This window comes from Cyrtonyx montezumae, unplaced genomic scaffold (genome assembly GCF_038088225.1).
Source record: "Cyrtonyx montezumae isolate F1298 unplaced genomic scaffold, pur_monq_1.0 scaffold_17, whole genome shotgun sequence".
Taxonomy (NCBI): Eukaryota; Metazoa; Chordata; class Aves; order Galliformes; family Odontophoridae; genus Cyrtonyx; species Cyrtonyx montezumae.
This window is the reverse complement of record NW_027071903.1, coordinates 29,338,917-29,357,501: the sequence shown is the minus strand read 5'-3', so window position 1 is coordinate 29,357,501 and position 18,585 is coordinate 29,338,917. Positions and strand designations below refer to the sequence as shown.

Genomic DNA, 18,585 nt, shown 5'->3' with positions numbered 1-18,585 from the left:
GAGGCTTCTCCCCAGTTCTGGTGGACGAGGACTGTGATACTTTCCAGTGGCAGCAACCCTTCCGGGCTGGTGATATGGAGACATCTCTGGTCATAAGGTCATCTTGGGCCACCGAGAAGGCAAGCAAAGCAGAGTGGCTGGTGAGCAAGTTCCTGGTTCAATACTTCTCTTAGAAAAAGATCTGGCCAAGCCTGAAGCTTTCAGGAGTCAGGAGTTTCTCTTTTTTTTTTTTTTTTCCTTCTTTAGAGAAAATCTGCTTTGCTTATAGATTTTCACTGATACATGTGAGCAAATCTGTATTTCCCCATACACGTGACATCCAGAGAGTTGAAGGAAAGCCCTGCAAGTTGCCACAAGGGCAGCTGGCTTCTCTTGAGAACAGGATCAAAGGGTTTATTTTTCCATCTGAGAGGCTTTGGATGAAGTAAGACAAAAGTGGGAAGGGAGAGGGGGAGAGAATACGAATATTGGCCAGAGAACAGGATTGATATTCCTGTTTATGCCACAGAAGAAGCAACAGAATACTTATTTTTCCTCCCCTTGCGTCAGTCTGTCTCAAGCTGATCGTTCTGGGAATGTGACTGGGTTACAATCAATCTCTACATGGGTGGAAATACAGGATAGAGCTAAATGGGGCTGGAAAAAGTCCAGCAACTGCGTGCGTCTGATATGCTTTTCCACTTTGCTTACTGCCCTAGTCCTGGCAAGGACGCGGACCCTCCTGCGCTATGGATTCTCCATCCACGCGGGAAGTCCAGGCACCTCCTCAGATAAAGCTCATCATTCAAGCAGCAGGGAGAGACCAGAGCACGACAACGATATAGTCAGATCCAACACGCTGCTCTAACACACACAGACAGACAGACAGACAAAAAAAAAAAGCCTCCTAGAATATGCGCTTCAAAGATAACCACATTCTCTTCCTGTCAGAGAAGTAAGATTTTCTTTCCATTATTATTCCTTCCGACATTAATTTCTGTGCAAGGACTGGGAGCGGGGCTGCCTTTGCTCTTACCAAAAGTCTTCGTTCTGCTTTAGGTTCTTCCAAGCTCCCGCCTCATCGCTCTGGGAGAGCTCCCATCGCGGTGCCACAGTAAGAGGTGACGGCGGCATTCACTGGGTGGTGCGAAGACACAAGCTTACAAGGAAAACTCCAAGCAGGGAGGACATGACTAAAGATGTCAGTTTGGTTGGCTTGGTTGGTTTTGTTTTGTGTTTTATTTTAAAGCAAAAGTACAATTATTTACTGTGTTATTAGGATGACTCCTTTCAATTGAGTTTAATTTTCTTTATTTGCTCTCATTGCTGCTGTTGTGCCTTGCAGGAATATCTAACGAACACAGCGACCATTGGAGGAAAAGAACAACCCTGTTATCTGGTGACAGAAAACCACAGTTTCAGTTGGCTTTAACGTGTGTACAGGCAGGGCTGTAGAGTCCTATTAGGAGGAGACCTCAATCCATACAGACCACGCTTACTGCTTCCCACCATTTTGAGGGCACAGCCTATAAACTTGACATCAGAACAGGGACTTTTAAGGAGTTTTTAAAAGCCATGACGTCCTTTGCTGAAATAAACACTGACATCCTCAACATAAATGCCTTGGTTAAGAGGTTTGGAATGTCCAGGGAGGCTTATTGGATTCAACATAATTTCTCTGAAACCTAAAGGGGGAAAAAAAACAGAAAAAAGAAAAAAGCAAAATAAAGTAAACGAAAAAATAAAAAAGAGCAAAACTAGAAAAAAAGAGAGAGATATCGACACACATGTAATTATTAAAAAAGAATCAAATGAATAACCAGCAAACGGCTGCAGTTAAATTAAAGCCAAAACACCCTCTCTGGGCAGGGCTATCTCGCTCTCTCTTTCCATCAAGACCAGGCATTCAGTCCTCCTGGTGCATGCAGGCACAAGTGCTCTGAGAAAAGGAGCATGCAAGCAGTCTGGATGGAGAACTGGGAATAACTCTCTTACAGAGTTTCCACTAATCAAAGGTGGAGAAGTCCTGTTTCCTACTTAGTCTATATTTCTACTGGGCAGGGATTGGAGGAAAATGGAGAAGCCTTCCTAGACCTACCCTTCTTTAGTAATTTATTTTGTGTTGCTTAACATTCCTGAAACAAAAGTGTTTTAGGAGACCTGACTCTCATAACCCATAGAATTTCTTAGCCTCTTCTTCCTGTTGTGAACTTCTGTTTACTACGGCTTTTGTTTTTCTTTTGTTCAAGAAAGACTTATTCCTACAAGTCTCATCTTTGTCTTCAGGTGCCAGCTCAACAGTTTTAGCGTTACTTTCTCAGGCACCTGTTTGTGGTAGTATTTCTACAGCTGAGACCATCCCAGTGGACTGGGAAGAGACACAGCAGGAATAGGTGTAATGTCACTGAAGGTCATCCTCAGTGCAGAGCCACTGTGTTGTCAGGACCAAGACATGCACAGCAGGAACCTTGGGACTGTTATAATCTGTCCCAACTTCTTATGGTCCCAAAGGGCTTTTCCAAGAAAATTAATGAGATGCCTTGGCTACATAATTACTCTAGAGTCTCTGAAATGCTCCTGTTCCATCATATGGTCACAGGATATTAAGTAAGTCAGGTCAGTTAACTGACTGGCATCGCTAGAGCAGCATGAAGCAGCCTGGATGTGCTGTGAATTGATCTTAATAGTGCCTTCTGCTAGGCCAGGAACAGAAAGCTAACCTAAACCAGCCAGATTATTTTTTTTTCCTATTTCTTCTATTTTTCTTCTATTTCTTTTCTATACAGTCTTATTCCATCTGCACATCAGACACATACATCTTGTGATGAACCTGAGGATGCAGACAGACCAAAGCTGTTTGTTTCGTTTGGAACTGTTTAAACTTGTTTGGGGGAAACTATCTATTACTCTCAGTGGCCCTGAGGGACTGATCCCCCGAGGAGAATAAGAAAGGCTCAACTTCAGTTCATGTGTCATAAACAAAATTCATAGGCACATTCCAAGCGCTGAAATATCACTAGTGGTGAGAAAGAGCCTAGCTCAACTCTCAGAGCTAAAGCAAAGATTAAAGTGCTGATGCTTGGAAAAGTCTATGTAAACTAGTCCATTTCTTATCAGACTCACTGGGAGACAAATAAACATGACATCCCTGAATTTCACTATTTATCCTGTTTTGTTTTTTCATAATATAAATATATTTTTATGGTCACCAAAGGATAGCTGGGAAAGTCTATGCTCAACAATACCAAGTATCTCAAAGGAGCACTCCTGTCTGCTTTATTTTCTTTGCATTTCTCATCTCTGCTAAATTAAGGCAATTCCACTTCGGCTGGACCATGTGCAAAAGACCTAAAAACCCACTGGGGACAGCCAGCCTCGGCAAAGGGACATGTGAAAGATCAGCAAGACTCGAGGCAGGGAATGTCGAGAGCTTTTCTCTTTGTCAGCACTGTGCTCCGAATCCCAGCTGCAGGGACCTGCGTTGACAGCAAGGTCTTTGTAGAGTTGAACTGGAGTAGGGTTTATCCCATAACTGACATGCAGTCGCTAGCAAGGGACAATAAGGGATGTGTCAGGAGGACAGCCTACATTTCTGAAGCTAGAGGGCTGAATGTACATACTGCTGACTTGGGAAAACAATGCAGCATCGGTCATTTGGGTATTTTCCCTTTCTGATTTATTCAAATTCCCAAAGTATCTGAACAAAAACATGCTTCTTGTCTCACTGATTTTTTTCTCACTGATTTCTCCCATACTGTACTGCTACCTTTAAACCCATTCTCTTGTATGGAGCAGAAACCAACAAGGCTCTTGCTACATTTATGTATTCACTGACAGATGTGAGATGAATGATATTCGCTAAGATGTTCAGGGTGACAATGGGTGAATCTCAACAGGTTCAGAGTTCGGATTCTGCAATGACAAATGTCATCTTTCTACCATCAAAGCTATTAGTTCATGAAACAGTAGTTTGAAATTGAAATTTTCTTAAATGATGTTTAATTTTTTTTTTATCTCCCCAAAGTGAAAAAAAAATAAAAAGAAGAGACTTCACCTTTTTGGAAAGTTATAGAAATCTAAGAAACTATTTCTCGTGTGAAGTTTCACATTTGTCAGTGCCAGTTGCAAACTGGGAATAAAAACACTGTCTTTAATATTAGGTGTAGATTTGAGGGGAACTCCAATATACAAGCCTGGGAATAGTGAAGAGGTAAAAATAAGCAAACAAACAAAAAGTCAACATAATAGATTCAAAGCAAAAGCATCTCCAAAGGTCTACAAAACTGGGGAGGGTCTGAGAGATTAAACCTTGTGCTTCTCCCTGTTTTAGTGAGACCACCTTTATGTCAAAACTTTATACTCTCTGTCTTTCCTAATAGCTGTGATATGGTAGTGGAGTAAATGTATGGACAGTGTTGAAGAATGGGGAAGGAGGAATGAGCTTAGTTTTGATATGCAGCTCTAACAGCTCGGGATGGAAGGGGTAGATGGGGCATTTCTCTAAGCAAGCTGGGAGATGTGGCAATGGAAGGACAAAAAGATCGAAGGCAACCAAACCATGCAATCCATTTTCGTCTTCAACCCTGGCCATCCACTTAGTCCTCCAGAGCTGTCTTGAGTTTCCCAACCCTGGATAATGGATCTCAGCCTCTCTGCCCCACGCACATACCCAACGCAGCCTGTGGACAGTGCCTTGCTAGGAACACTCTGCCTTCAATGACTGCGAGCAAAACTAAGTAAGACAGATAATTTCACTTTGCCATCACTGCTTACTTTCAAGTGAAACTGCAACTATTCAAATATACCATGCTTCTAGGGCTTTTGAGATACAAGATTGCTCCACACACATGAAGAACACTGGGGATTACGACATGGGAAGGCAAGAGAACGACGCAGAAATGAGGCACAATTCACAGCCATCCCATCCACCAATGCAGAAGGAGCAGTGCAGCCTCATTTTGAAGCCCATGGATGTAAACTGTTACTAAAACAGCAGCATAAATTGCTGTGGGAACAGATAAGAAAATTAACGGGATGTCATACAATGCCTGGCAAAAATGGGTTAAGTAAAAATAGCAAAGCAGGGGCAATAAGCTGGCCAAACATAACACTGCTGTCCAGACAGAGTGACAAAGCTTTGATCTCTCTTCTATGTTACAGCAGAATTTATGATTTAAAGAAAAAGCAATAGGAGAGTCCAACACCACTGCACATTTTATCTTTCTCTATGCGCAGATATGAAGTATGAATAGCATCAAAGGAGGCATGAAAACCATCGAGCCTGGCCCACATCCCGAGTGAAGGAAACAACTATCCATCTAGCCAAAGCCAGGTCCAATACATCTGTACTTAAGAGGAAAGCAACACAGCAATCCAGCTTTCCTGTCATGGATGGGTTCATCTGCAGGGCTGGGATACAAAATCCTCTTTCTTTCTCCACTCCAATAAAGAACAGGCCAAACAGCAACTCAGCCTGAGGCTTGCCACAACAAATAGGTCACAGGGGCTCACCGCGAATCCAGTACCCTCAGTTGGAAACAAGCAGATCATCTCCTCTATGATCCAAGGTGAATTCAAAGGGACTGGCCCTCTGCACATTTACACCAGCCCAGCACTACTGACTGCAGAGAAATGCAAGAAAATGTAGCCCACAGGTGAATTTCATACCAATACATATATCTCAAGCACGTCTTCAAGTAGACAACAACTCTCTTAGGATTCACAGAGAGGGTCTGAGAGCTACAGAAATGCTTATGGTTGTTCATTTTCATGGAAATAGGATCCTCATCCCTATCCACAGCAGCTCACCTTGCATTGTTAGATTTCTATGGTTTAACCTCAAATTTAAGAATCTGCCATTGCGGTCAATGAGATCTCACAGCATTGGAGACCTCTTGGGAATGTGTTCAACGAAGCTCTAGCAACGGTTGGTGGCATCTTTGTCTTCTTCACAAGCCAAAATAGCAAGGATTGGGGCACTATATTTGTTTTTGAGGACAGGAAAGAAAAGAGATGGGATAAGAACAAGAGAAAGGGCAGAAACAAATGGATCCAGAAAATCCAATTCCCACACAAGTTTCTCTTATGCTTAACTAAAGCAAAGGAAGAGGTAGAAGAATATTGCAAGATATTCAATGGCTGAACAATGTTTCTTGAGAAAAGTATATATGGATTTTCATATGATGAACTCTGTAAGACTACGAAAGACTCATTAAACCTTTGGTTGGAGGAATTCCGGCATCTGTAGCATTTCTGTTGCTGCTGTTAATGTGAGCCATTTCCATATTAGCTGGGATCACAAGTTTGTTTTCTCTGGAACTCCTTCATGGATGGACTAGTTCCAAGATACTAAATGATGTAGCCTGATAGCTCAGGAGGCAGAGCTCCAAGATTCCCCACCAATTCCCCACAGGAAAAGCCCCAAAGTGGGAAAATGTTGATCAGGGTATTAAAAAATATATTTCTAAAAAAGGAAAAATAGTTAAAAATTCTACTTAAGACCAATGGCAAAATAAAATGTCATTTTCTATGTCTTCTGTACCATTCAAGATGCCCTGTGATTTGAATTGAAGCTTCCCTCCCTGTCCAGAGGCACAGCCAATGCTTTTTTTTCCAGACTACACAGAGGTGCAGCTATTTAAAGCCACTTGGAGGCCCACTGCATGATGGAAAGCAGCCAGATCAGTTGGGCCTCCTCGGTTTTGTTTTCATTAGGTTGAAGCCAGAGTATGTGAAATTACTTGTAAGAGGACCAGGGAAAGGGGAAGGACTGGGCACCCAGCTATTTCACCCATAGAGTACAGAGATTCGCCTCACCTCATTTAAATTGTAAATGGTCATAGAAGGTTTCTAAGCTAAGAGGATGCTTTGTTCTGTTCCTCATGACATCCACAGCCGTGCAAATATGAGTGGCAGAACTCCTGAGGTTTACAGGTCAGTCATAAGAACAGGCTGCAGGCACATTTCCAGATGCCTGAAAGTTTGGTGGCAGCTGATATCCTGGGTGCTGTCAGCTCATCCTACTGCCTCTGTCCATCTGTGTCCCTGCACCGAGACATCCAAGAGCCTTCTCCTCTATAGTTCTCACCATTTCAAGGAACAATTCTCCCTAGCTCTACCAGTCCCCATTTCTCACAACTATGCACTCCCTCTGTCTCTACACTCCACAAAGCTCAAGGGACACGGCATCAAAGATCCCAACAATACCTCATTTTCATCACTTTGGTTTTCAAATACATTCTTTTGCCAATTTTTAAAAATTTTCTTCTTGTATTTTTTTTTTAAGTCAGCCCTCAGACTGCTGCCAATTTAAGAACTATGCACAGCTTTTCAAGAGCTCCTCATTTCCACTTTGCCTGACAGGTATCTGCGTTCCTCTGACACTGCCTCTGTTCCTCAGCCACTTTAGATAGCAATAGTTACCTTAAGCACTTTACATGGAGATACTGAAACCACCGACTAATCTGCTCAGAAATGAATATCCACTGAGAAAGAATCTAGCTGGGTTCTTGTTCTGTAATTGCTGATTAATTCCAATTACAGTACAGCCAATCCACCAGTACAACTGATTGCCACATCAAAGTACCAACAAGCAAAGGAAGCCCCTAAGTTAGAACAGCAACAACCTTGTTGCAAACTTTTTTCCTTCGTTGAGCTCTTCATAAACTTTAATTTGTTATGCCTTGTTCATCCCCTTGGGAGGCAGGAGCTCTTATATCCGTAATTCAGATGGCAAAACTGTGGCACTGAATGGGAACACAGTTTGTCTGAGGTCCCCAAAGGACCGATGCCATGGCGTGAGCACTGGAGCAGGGAACAGCCCAACTATTCTCTTCACTATTCATTTCACTTCATCTGGAAAGGCCAGAGCTGCCTTTCAGGAAAGCCAGGAGTGGTACAAGCCCAAGAGCCAGAAATGTCAGGAAGAGCTTACATTGGGAAACATGAATTTAATCATTTGCAAGTTGAGGATGGAAACTGAGGAGAGCCATGGATCTTGGCAGGCAAGGAGGCACACAGCACTATAGAGGAGATGTGAATGGGAAGAGGAAGAGATTAGGGCAAAAAGAAAACCATCAAGAGCAGCACGAAGCTTTGAGGAATGAGGATTTGCTGATTTTTTTAGGCTGTTTGGATGCAACTTTGTCTGACACTGTTGTCCTTTATGTGTTTCTTCAGTGCTCATACTCTGATTGTTTTGGAAATGAGTTCCACCACCACAGCTCCTCTTCTCTTCATAGTTACCTCATTAGGTGACTCTCAGAACAAGCTACATCAAAATATCATAGAGTGGCATAATTAAGCTTTTTAGAACAAAGCTCCTGATTCTCCACTTTCTTTCAAGAGCATGTTTGGTACCTGCTAGTGTGTGGCAAGCTCTTAGACACGTCCCAGGGCATAGTGAGGACTCTGATTTCACCAGATTAAGAAAGGACAGAAAACAGAGAACTGCAGGCTTATACAAATGAAGGACAAATCCCCAAACACATGGCTGTTGTGAAGTAGGAGACTTCCTTCAGAGAATGGAAGACCAGGGCTCCTTTCCTACCAGGTTTTCCCAGCAGAAAACCTAGTTCTGAAATTCTGCTCTGGCCATCACTTCCAAGCTTAAACTACAAGACTGCCAGACTCGTCTTTGACTCAGTGTCATTTTGGGGCTGTAAATAAGTCACTTTCTACAGGTCATCTAAACACGCAAGGTGTTCAAAGCACTTCAGCCCAACCTCACTTCATGCCATGTAGTTCTACATGAGCCTTTGTGTCCATCTGTCCCACTTGTGACATTGGCACATGTCAGCACAGATGAAGAACAGAGAAGAGTTTGAGCTCTCAGGGCAGGGATGCATTTTAACATGGAAACTCCCAGGAGTGCAACTATCCAAAGCCCCATTTTCCTTCCAGTAAAAGATTTCACACTTGAGAAGAAAAGAATCAGCTTTACTTAAAAAATATCATATAGTATCATATCACAGAACTGCTTCGGTTGGAAGGAACCTCAAAGCCCATCCAACTCCAACCCCCTGCTGTGGGCTGGTTGTCCCCCACCAGCTCAGGCTGCCCAGGACCCCATCCAAACTGACCTTGAGCACCTCCAGAGACGAGGCACCCACAGCTCCCTGGGAAACCAGTGCCAGGGCCTCACCGCTCTCTGAGTAAAGAATTTCTGAGTAGAAATTAAGTTCTGTCCTCTTGCCTATCACACAGAAGGCAGAAGCCCTGCCTGCCACCCCAGCAGGACACACCCTTAGTCCCAATTGCTACACATGGGATGTGGGCATGAAACACGTGGCAGGAGTGGAGGAGCGGGGCACAAAACATGTGAGCACACACGTGTGGGGCTGAGAGCACGCACTGCCAAGCGATTACTCTCATTTTACATTATGGGTTTAATGGCTTTTAACAGGAGACTTTGTAAGCGATCAGGAATTGGAACAAAAGGAGCTGGGGGAATAATTACTCTAACCAGGGGAGCTAAAGAACATGGCAAAATCGCATACTGAGCAATCATGCTAATTAAAGGCACCCAGAAGAATCAGGATAGAAACGCCAAATGGTTTCCACTTCGCTTCCCTAATCCGCTAAATGCCTCCTCACTCTGACTCCCACCAACTGGGGGAAGGACAGCTCTGGGTGAGCTGGTTTGCAGCAATTAAGGAATGGAGCTAACTAAATAAGGTACCACCAGTCTAGGGGAGGAGATGTCTCTGTAGCCTCTGGCCATGCACCAAGGTTTCGAGCACGCTTTGCAGGGACACAACAGCTGCTTGCAGCAACCAGCACAAGGGATAGCTGTGTGCAATAGCTGTGGCTTTCCAATGGGTAAGGACATCTTCTAAGTGGTGGATATCTTCCTCGTTTGCCAGTGCTTAAAATGCCCACCAGTGTGCTGAGGTTCACTCCATGCTAACATCAAAAATGCAAGAACTAATGCCTCAACATAGGAAAATTTTCACCCAGAAAAAGTGGAGAATAACAAAATGTCCAAATCATAGTGAAAAGAAATGAACATGCAATTGCTCCAGCAGACTGGAGGCTTTACAGAAACAAATCTAACCTATCACACCCTCAATATGATGAGAAACTAAGCCTGGTCCCTCAAGGAGCTGCTGGGAATGACAGTGAGATCTTCCTCGGACATTGCTAGAAGCCAGGAGGGCATCACACTGAAAGGCAGACTCACGCAGAGAACATGACACAGTGACAAAATCACATGCTGAGTCTGAGAAAAGTCTCAGGTTTTTCCAAATTCCTTGAAAATTTTCACCTCCAATAACTGTTCCTGTGAGATGTGAATGCTTCTATTTCCAGTAGTTCATATCTGGGTTTTGTTGCAGCAGTTCCCGGTGTTGGCACCGTGTAAATTAAGGGTAGGAGAGGTAGGGCTGCAGAATATCCAATGGTAACATTGCCTATCAAGTAACAGTTTTCTATTTCAAAAGCAATGGTTTGTTTGTTAATCAACAGGTCCATTAACACAGAGCAAATGCCTCTCTAATGTACACCCACAGGACCACAGTCTGAACTATCTGTGCACAGCACCTTTTGATTGATTCACCCTAAAGATCATCAAGTAAATGAGAGAGGATGTAATATTTCTGCAGGAAGCATTCCACAGCAGATACATTGATTGCAATGCTCATCCAGCTGCTCTGTGCCAGTCTCTTCTTAAAGAGACTTTGTGCTGGATTCGCTGATTAAATATTCTAAAATGGAGATCAAATCAGGGACCTTGACTAGCCTGGGCCAGACATTGGTCTATGGAAACCTGGTATCCTGCCAAGAAGGATCCTGCAAGCAGCCAGTGGTCAACCCACTCCCCTTTTCCTGCTCTTTAGGTTCATGTTTATGCCCTTTTGGTCTGTCCATGGCCACACATATCACTGCTATGCTTCAACCACTCTGCTCCTTGACCTCACTACCGCTATGTCCTTGGCCCAAGCCAAGGGAGCCTGGCTGGTGGTCACAACAGGAACACAGAACTGTTGACTCATGTACTTAACTCCTACCTGCATCTTAAGCTGAAAATCATCGTTCATTTTGCCTGCCAATGCCTCTCTGACTCCCGCTTTTTCACCACAATGGACCTATTTAATTTAATGCTCAACTGGACAGGAGGAGGCAGGGCTGTATAAAAAAGAATACCCTGAGAACCAAGGAAGAAATCCAGAGCTGGTGGGAAAGATAGCAATGAAATGACCAGTTGAGTAATTTGCCACACCAGCAATCCCAGCTGCCACAGATGGTCCATGAGCCCACAGCTAAGTACCCCCTGCAATTTTCACTTCACAAAAGCAGGTTCTTTTTTTCCTACAGACCCAACACTGGGCTGACACATCCTTTACAAGCTGATGCAAAACCAGTTTCTTCTGAAAGAGCTCTGCTAAAACACCGCAGCACACCCAGTTTTTGAGCAAGCCCTGCTACCGCTCACCAAATCTCAGTCTCCATGGAGCAGTCACAGCTGCCCTGAAAGAGCCCAGCGGGGCCAGGGGACCACCCCGTCTGAAATTGCACACTTCTTTCCCATGCAAATGAGCTGCACAAATTGAGACCAGACCCTCCTTTTCCTTTCTGAGCTATTCATAAATAAGGTTAAGGGGTTTTGAGGCAAGCATGGTGCATGCAGGTGAAACAAGGAGATACAAAGGACCAAACATCTAATTGGAGACGAAATGAGAAAGCTAAACACTCACCCAGGTCCCATGGGGAGACACAGCTAACCCTCCCCTCCAGAGATAAGCTCCATCAAGAGGGCTCCAGCTTGCTGCAATGACTCCTTGAGGCAAATCAGAGGTGCCAGCAGCTACAAATGAGGGCCTTTCTTTGCTGTAGTTTCCATCCTTTCTCCCCTTCAGTACTGGCAGGAAAAAAAAAGGAGCCTGCAGATCCCATTCAGGCTGAACTACATGTGCCATCGCCGTCTTACAGCCAGGCAACAAGGTAAGAGCTGCAGGTACAAGCTTGATCGGGGATGCTCAGCTCCTGCCCCCACTTCCTTTCTTTTCAAAGAAAACAAAATTGAGTTTGTATCGACTACTGAGAAAATGAGACAACATTATACAGGACACGACCCTCCACAATCAAATTAGGTCATTGAAACACCATACCCAGTGCAGAATATTTAGCCCTGAATGCGTATAGGTTCAAGGAAAATGTTTTTATACAGCAAGTATTAAAAGACAAAAGGAAAATGGATTATATCAGAACATCGAGCAAAGGCAGAAATCAAGGTAAGCTTGGAGAGGCAGGAACAAGCAGCACGCCCACCTCAGGGCTTTTCCCCCAAGACCTGTGCACCTCATTCAGTCTGAGTTGTTGCTTCTCAGAGCTTGTCATTAAAAATATGGCAAGTGCTGGCAAATAGTTTTGCCACTTCTTGCACAGCTTCCTTGCTTCCCCTCCCCACAGCTCTGACAGTTTCCAAAAGAGTAAAGCCTCTATTCACACAGCAGCTTTCCAGCCGTGGCTCCACTGTATCAGCAAAATAGCCAGAAGCAGCATACTCAAGGTGCTGATTTCAGGAGTGCTAAGATCTGTTTTCATAGGGGACTTAACATCCTACATTTGCTTTAAGCTACCAGTTCTGCATCTATACATGTATTTTACACACATCATCAGAAAATAAAAAAGGAACGCATGGTCCAGCTGTGCAGACTTTGCCATCATGGCTTGGCACCCAGTTCCCCTCCAATCTCCATCACTCAGCTCACATCTCTCAAACTGCTTGGTCTGTGCCCTCGCCTGAGCTCTCACTCTCCCATGGGAAAGTCTTCCTTACCAGCTCCCAGACGAACACCAGCAGAGGCAAATCCATAAAGCTGCTTCAATCTAAACATCCACCTAAAAGTTGGGGTTCTCTGGCTTTGGTGTTCACCATGCTAGAACTGGAAGATCTAGGTCATAGAATCACAGATTCATTAGGGTTGGAAAAGACACTAAGATCCTCTAGTCCACTTATATGAACAATAAGCACGCCATCTAGACAGGTCAAAGCCTAGCTCTGCACAACTCTCCCAGTGCCTATTCCACCTCAACAAGCAGAGGAATACACGCTCATTGCTGTCATGCAGTTATGTGAAGGAGTGAAGACACAGCCCTTCCTAAATCCTGAGTTTTACATATCAATCTGCAGCACCAGTTTTGCAACTGCGTAACGAGTACATTAACTTTAGTCAGGTTGATTCTCCAGAGATGACGAAATGGAAAAGAGTAATCGAAGTGAACTTGGATAGAGTTTGTGATTAAGCAGCTGATGATCAATAGAAGTTATCTGCAGGGCATAGAGTGTTAATGACCTACCACTCCTTTTGGAAAGAAACACCTGAGCCCATGTTATCTGTTCAACGCAGCCCAGAGAGGACAGCGAGACATTCCTGCCCTTATCCTCAATGCAAGAACATGGCCAGGGGGTGGGTAGAGAGTCCTCGTGTCTCCCTTGCCCACATTCCTGTTATAAGGGTGATGGTGCAAGAAGGAAACTAAACAAGTCGAAAGATGAATGTGGCTAGAAAGAGAAGGATGAAAAAGGTTAACAGCCTGATTCAAGGCTCGAGATGCTGTGTTTGGGAGGAAAAAGAAATAAATTGAAAAAGCATTCATAACCTTCTCAGACAGCTCCATTAATTTAGAGGCCTTCCAGCTCAGCAGCTGTAGTGCTGGCACCTAGCACATCTACAGGACAAGGCAGCTCAGAGCACAGGGAGCAGCCAGGTAATGCACCCTGCAAACAGCCATGCACAAAATGAACCACAGAGCATCCTGCAACGGCTGTCTCACTACCTGCCCCCTGCAGTGATGTAGTTGTGAAGAAATATTAGGTGTTAATACTTACTAATACCTTAAATTCGTCCCAAAAGATTCTAAGGCACTAACAAGTGGCCTTTAGGGAGGATTTCTCATAAGAATGCAACCACCTGTTTGATGGCACACAGCAGCAAGGATGTTGGAGAGCAGGTGGAAAGGAGAACGTCAAATTAAAGCTACTGAAAAGAAACCAGCCTCACATCAGCAGAGACCCAGAATATCATCGTGTCTGCCTGCATTCAGCTGTATCACTGTAACTAATCATTTTTCTCTTTCAGAAATGTCCAGAGAACTGTTAGTGACCACAGGGAGCTGCTAGGATCTTTGTACTACATTTCCTCCCCAAGTTGTCTCCTCTGATAGCCCAGCGCTGCCTGCCCACAGAAGGGATTTGTTTTCCCAGAACTCACTCATCCTTCATATCCTTGGAGGGCCTGGGGAAGACTAGGGGAAAAAAAAAATCAGCAGACAGGATACTCTTTCTGGAGTGTCCCAAAGGAAACAGAGGGGATGAACAGATTATGATTTCTCCCCCAGTTTCTCAGATTCTCATGGAAATGGCGTTTGCAATCATACTCTGCAGAGACCACGTCAAAACAGATCATTAATACTACTTGATGCCGAGGATCTTTTGTATTAAAAAGAGCACAGCTATTACTTAGTCCAAATCTCTATATTATTCATATGATCCATATCTATCATGGATATAGTATTTATGCTACCATGGGGAAATGTAATAAGCAAGCCAATAAGCGCTTCCTTCCTCCAGGTCAAGATGAAAGTCTGTATCTTGGAGAGCGGTGCTTTCCTTGGGCAACAAAGCTCGTATCCCAGGCTTCCCTCTCAGCTCATCAGCAAGGAAGTAAAGCCAAGGTAAAAAATAACTGCTTTCCCTCCCAGCCCAGCAACACTGCAACAAAGCAGGGAGGGAGGCAATTCCTAGGTGCAATGAGGTCAGCAGATATCCTAGGGAAATAAAGGTCTCTTTATTGATTAATTAAAGAATAAGTTAACTGAGCAAAGCAGAAACATATTAGGTGGTAGCATAGACCCCATGAAAGTGGAAAGAAAGAATCTATCCAGAATGTTGGATTACTATATACACATGACAGCTCCAAGAACTAGATTGACCATCCAGCCTTCTGACTTCCCTTTCTACAAGGCTGGCTGTGAAAGGACTTCAGGTGGCAGCTCATCCATGCAACATGGTCCAGCAAGCTAAACGTGGGCCAGACTGCTCACTGTCAGCAACCTGGTGTGACCTCAAGCAAATCAGTGTCTTCCCTCTTCTCAACCATAAAATGGAGGTGAAGATGCTTGGCAGCATCTTGTTGGACTGGAAACATAAACACATCTTTCTGGGAAATAGTGAAGGAGCAAGATGCCAGGTACATTTTCTCTTTTAATAATAGGGGAAAATAAACCCCATCTCTCAAATACTCAGTTGCCTGCTGTGCTCTCGCTCTGGTTCCCCTGACATTTGGGCTCTGCTGAGATCTGGCATGAGAACAGTCTCACCCCATCTCTGGAATTTGCCCAGGATTTATTTTTAACACAGCCCTGGCTGCGCACGTTTGTGGTGGGATTCGTATGATCTCACACCAATCTCTGTCTCTGTGCTGTGCTGATATCCAGTACCACCAGGCCACCTCCCTCATCCTGAGCAAAGTTCTTTACATGGCAGACCAAAGCATCCCATCCTTCCACATGTACAAAGAAAGCCTTAGGCAGCCACCTCAGATGGAACTTCTCTGGCTACCCAGGAGCAAATCTGCCCTAAAGCATGATTGGCTTGGGTTAGAAGGGACCTCAAAGATCATCTAGTTTCAGCCCCCTGCCATGGGCAGCATTGTCAACCTCTAGATCAAGTACTAGATGAGTTTATCTCACGCCCCATCCAAAAATAAACTGAACGCACCCCTGAGCAAAGCTTAAAGTGACCATTTCAAAGTCATGGAGACCTCTGCCAAGCTCTTTATGTCTTTTTGGCTTTGGATTGTGAGCAATGGGGTGCAGCAGAAGCTGTGATCCAAAAGAAGGCTTGGAGAGTGGGCTGAGACCTCATGTATGTCTTAAAACATGAGATCCTTGGCTTTGCCACACACATGTTGCCCATCATCTCCCCTTGCTCAATGCTCCACATCAATTACAGTGCAGAGATGTAAAATGACTGATACTTTTAATACAAAGGGCCTGCCATTTATTTATTAGCTGGCAATTGGCCCTGCAGTCCAGGATGGATGCATTATAAATCAACTGCATTTCTAACCATTAAAAATTCATCCAATTCATAATGTAGGACACCAGTAATTTCCTTATTAGTGTTGAGTGTGAAGGATTTTTCATTCCCTTCCCTTGGTTTTACTTTGCTGCATTGCTTTCCCAAAGATCTTGCTCATCTGAGGATTAGCTCAGCTTAATCCTGCAAGAAGGAGGTAGAGGGCTGGGGGAAGGGAGACAAGAGCTGAAGTAATTTCATTCCACTGTTTTCTTCTACTTGCAGTTTTGAAATAGGTACTTAGGAGACTTAGATGCCTTCTCTCCCAGTCACTCTTACAGGAGGCAGAGAGACTGCTTGTCCTGAATTTAAGAGCTGATTTTAGGGAGAAAAAAACCCTCTCTCACAATGGGTAAAAGGGAGGTGTAGTGGATAATGTAAAACTTGTTAAAATATATTAGCAAGTTAAGAGCAGGTGCCAACTGATATAAAACCATACATTTGAAATAGATCATATATATATATTTACATACAAATGCATATATATATATATACACATAGGTATGTTACCCCTCAGACTCAGTGCTCCAAATCAGGGTGAAAAATAGGCTAGTAGGGCTGAAAGAAAGGTGTGACATTTCTGCAGACTCAGGACTGCTTCAGAGAACCAGTGTCAGCACAAATATGAACTTGGAACCAACAACAGGCAAAGCTGAGCCTACAGCACGCTGGAGGTCACCCCCAGTTGCAGTACTGCGTGCCATATTGACTACACTGAGCTGTAGGCAGCAAGATGGACCGGTTGTGGATGTGGTACATCCAGATATTTTCATGCTCTCACTGAGTCTTGGTTTATTCCTGTCTCTTAAACAGATCTATTCATGTAGAGACAGGAAGAGAGGGCCTGGAAAGCAGATTTAAACAGGGTTCTGCATTAGGTAACTTGCCGTCTGGTTAGGAACAAGCATGCAGGAATCTGAAAATGGATTACACAATAAACCCACCCCTAACAGAAGACAAGCCCAGGCATCTAGAGCAACCTGCACATGCCATGAAATCAGTGTACTTTTCACCTCAAGACACTTGCACACGAATTTTGCATCAGCTCCATGTGGAGATGGGTTTGCTGCGTTCTCAGCGTGGCCAGCTCACTTTGGTACATCACAGTGGGTTCAACAAGACTGAGAATATCTTTTTGTGTGTGACTTTCCCCACCTTTCAGAACTGAGCAGGGTATTTAGGTCTTTTTAGACAAATCCGCACTCAAATTTGTTATTTCAGAGTCTCTCCTGATGCACAGCTTCACTGCTGGATCCTGGGCTGTGCTTCTTTGTCCCACAGGGCAGCACCACCAATAACATTCCTGCTGTGAACGCTGTATGCAAACCTATCCCGACTCCTAAACAACAGGAGGTATTTTTAATCAGGAATTGCAATTTAACTGGACAATGAACAGAGAATGTGAACCTTCAGACTTCTAACCAGAAGACAGCTCGTATCTGACCATGATGAATCCTAACACACTTCAGCGTTAGATCTTAAACTTGAAAACCATCCTGGCTATTTTGAAAAGTCACAATGCCATCTCCTTGTAAACTCAGGGAGCTCCCAGTGCCTTTAGGGCTACCACACAGCAAACCACAGCCCCATCCCTCAGACCCCAAAGGCATAGAGGTGCCCCAGTACCCAGATACTTTCCCAAAAGCCAACATTGTAAGCTGCAGAAAATTCATTAAAAGCAAAATTAAAAAAAAAAATCAGTACCATAGCCTACCCACACACACAAGCTATTTTAATGCAACCCACAACATAATGCACGCAATCAGTGAGCCATTAGGAGAATACTCTTGAAACCTTTTTCATTACCACTGGCACCAGCACTGCAATACCTCAGGTCACGTACCATATACCATCTCATGTGCCATGCTTTTAGCTCTCGTCTTGCTGGGACAAAGCCCCAGGCATGAGGAGCAGTGGTTGATGGATGCTGCTGCTCTCCTTCCTGGTGCCTGGGCACCTCTTTTAGGCTTAAGAGCACCATGGGGTCACAAGCACTATCAGAGCAACTGGGCAGAGAAAAGCACTGATATCTGGGGACACAGCCACTAATGTAGGAGCAGGAAGGCGTGTGAAGCCCTGCATTAGGTGAGGGTGTAGGTAGCACAGTGCTTGAGCAAGGGACAGATGCAACACAGCATCAGGAGTGCGTGTATGCATTCTCCCTAAAATGATGCAAAATCTCCTGAGTAGTTGTGTTCTTTGCATGGACTTTCAGTGCACTCCCACTTGCCAACAGCTGAGCTTTTTTACAGACCCCAGCCAGAAAGCCAGGCTTCGAAACTCCAGATTTAGCAGAACACATGTAAATGAGTATAAAGGTCCTCATTAAATTCCATAGACACATCTCAAGATGGGTTGGTGTTGAAGGACAAGACCATAAGGTGGCAAGGAGTCCCGATGCAGAAGTCTCAGGCTACAAGTACCTAGTTCACAAAACTAACGGGTGTTGGCTCCTCCTAGAGAAGAGCCTGGGGCTTTCCATTTAGAGAACAAGAAAGGAGAAGTTTAGAGAAAGAGCAGAGACA

At 44.2% G+C, this 18,585-nt stretch overlaps 1 protein-coding gene across 3 annotated transcripts in view; it reads right to left on the bottom strand.

Annotated features, from left to right (window-relative positions):
* The window catches only part of NTRK3 (neurotrophic receptor tyrosine kinase 3), a 177,859-nt gene that overhangs the window by 57,775 nt on the left and 101,499 nt on the right, over window positions 1-18,585 (bottom strand). The window contains exon 13 of one of the 3 annotated variants that reach the window (XM_065733998.1): window positions 215-1,664. The exons of the other annotated variants lie outside the window; for them this stretch is intronic. Coding sequence (XP_065590070.1) covers window positions 1,546-1,664 — 119 coding nt within the window. The 3' untranslated portion in view covers window positions 215-1,545. Of the gene's footprint in view, window positions 1-214; window positions 1,665-18,585 lie in introns of those variants that run through there. 3 annotated transcript variants of the gene reach the window in all.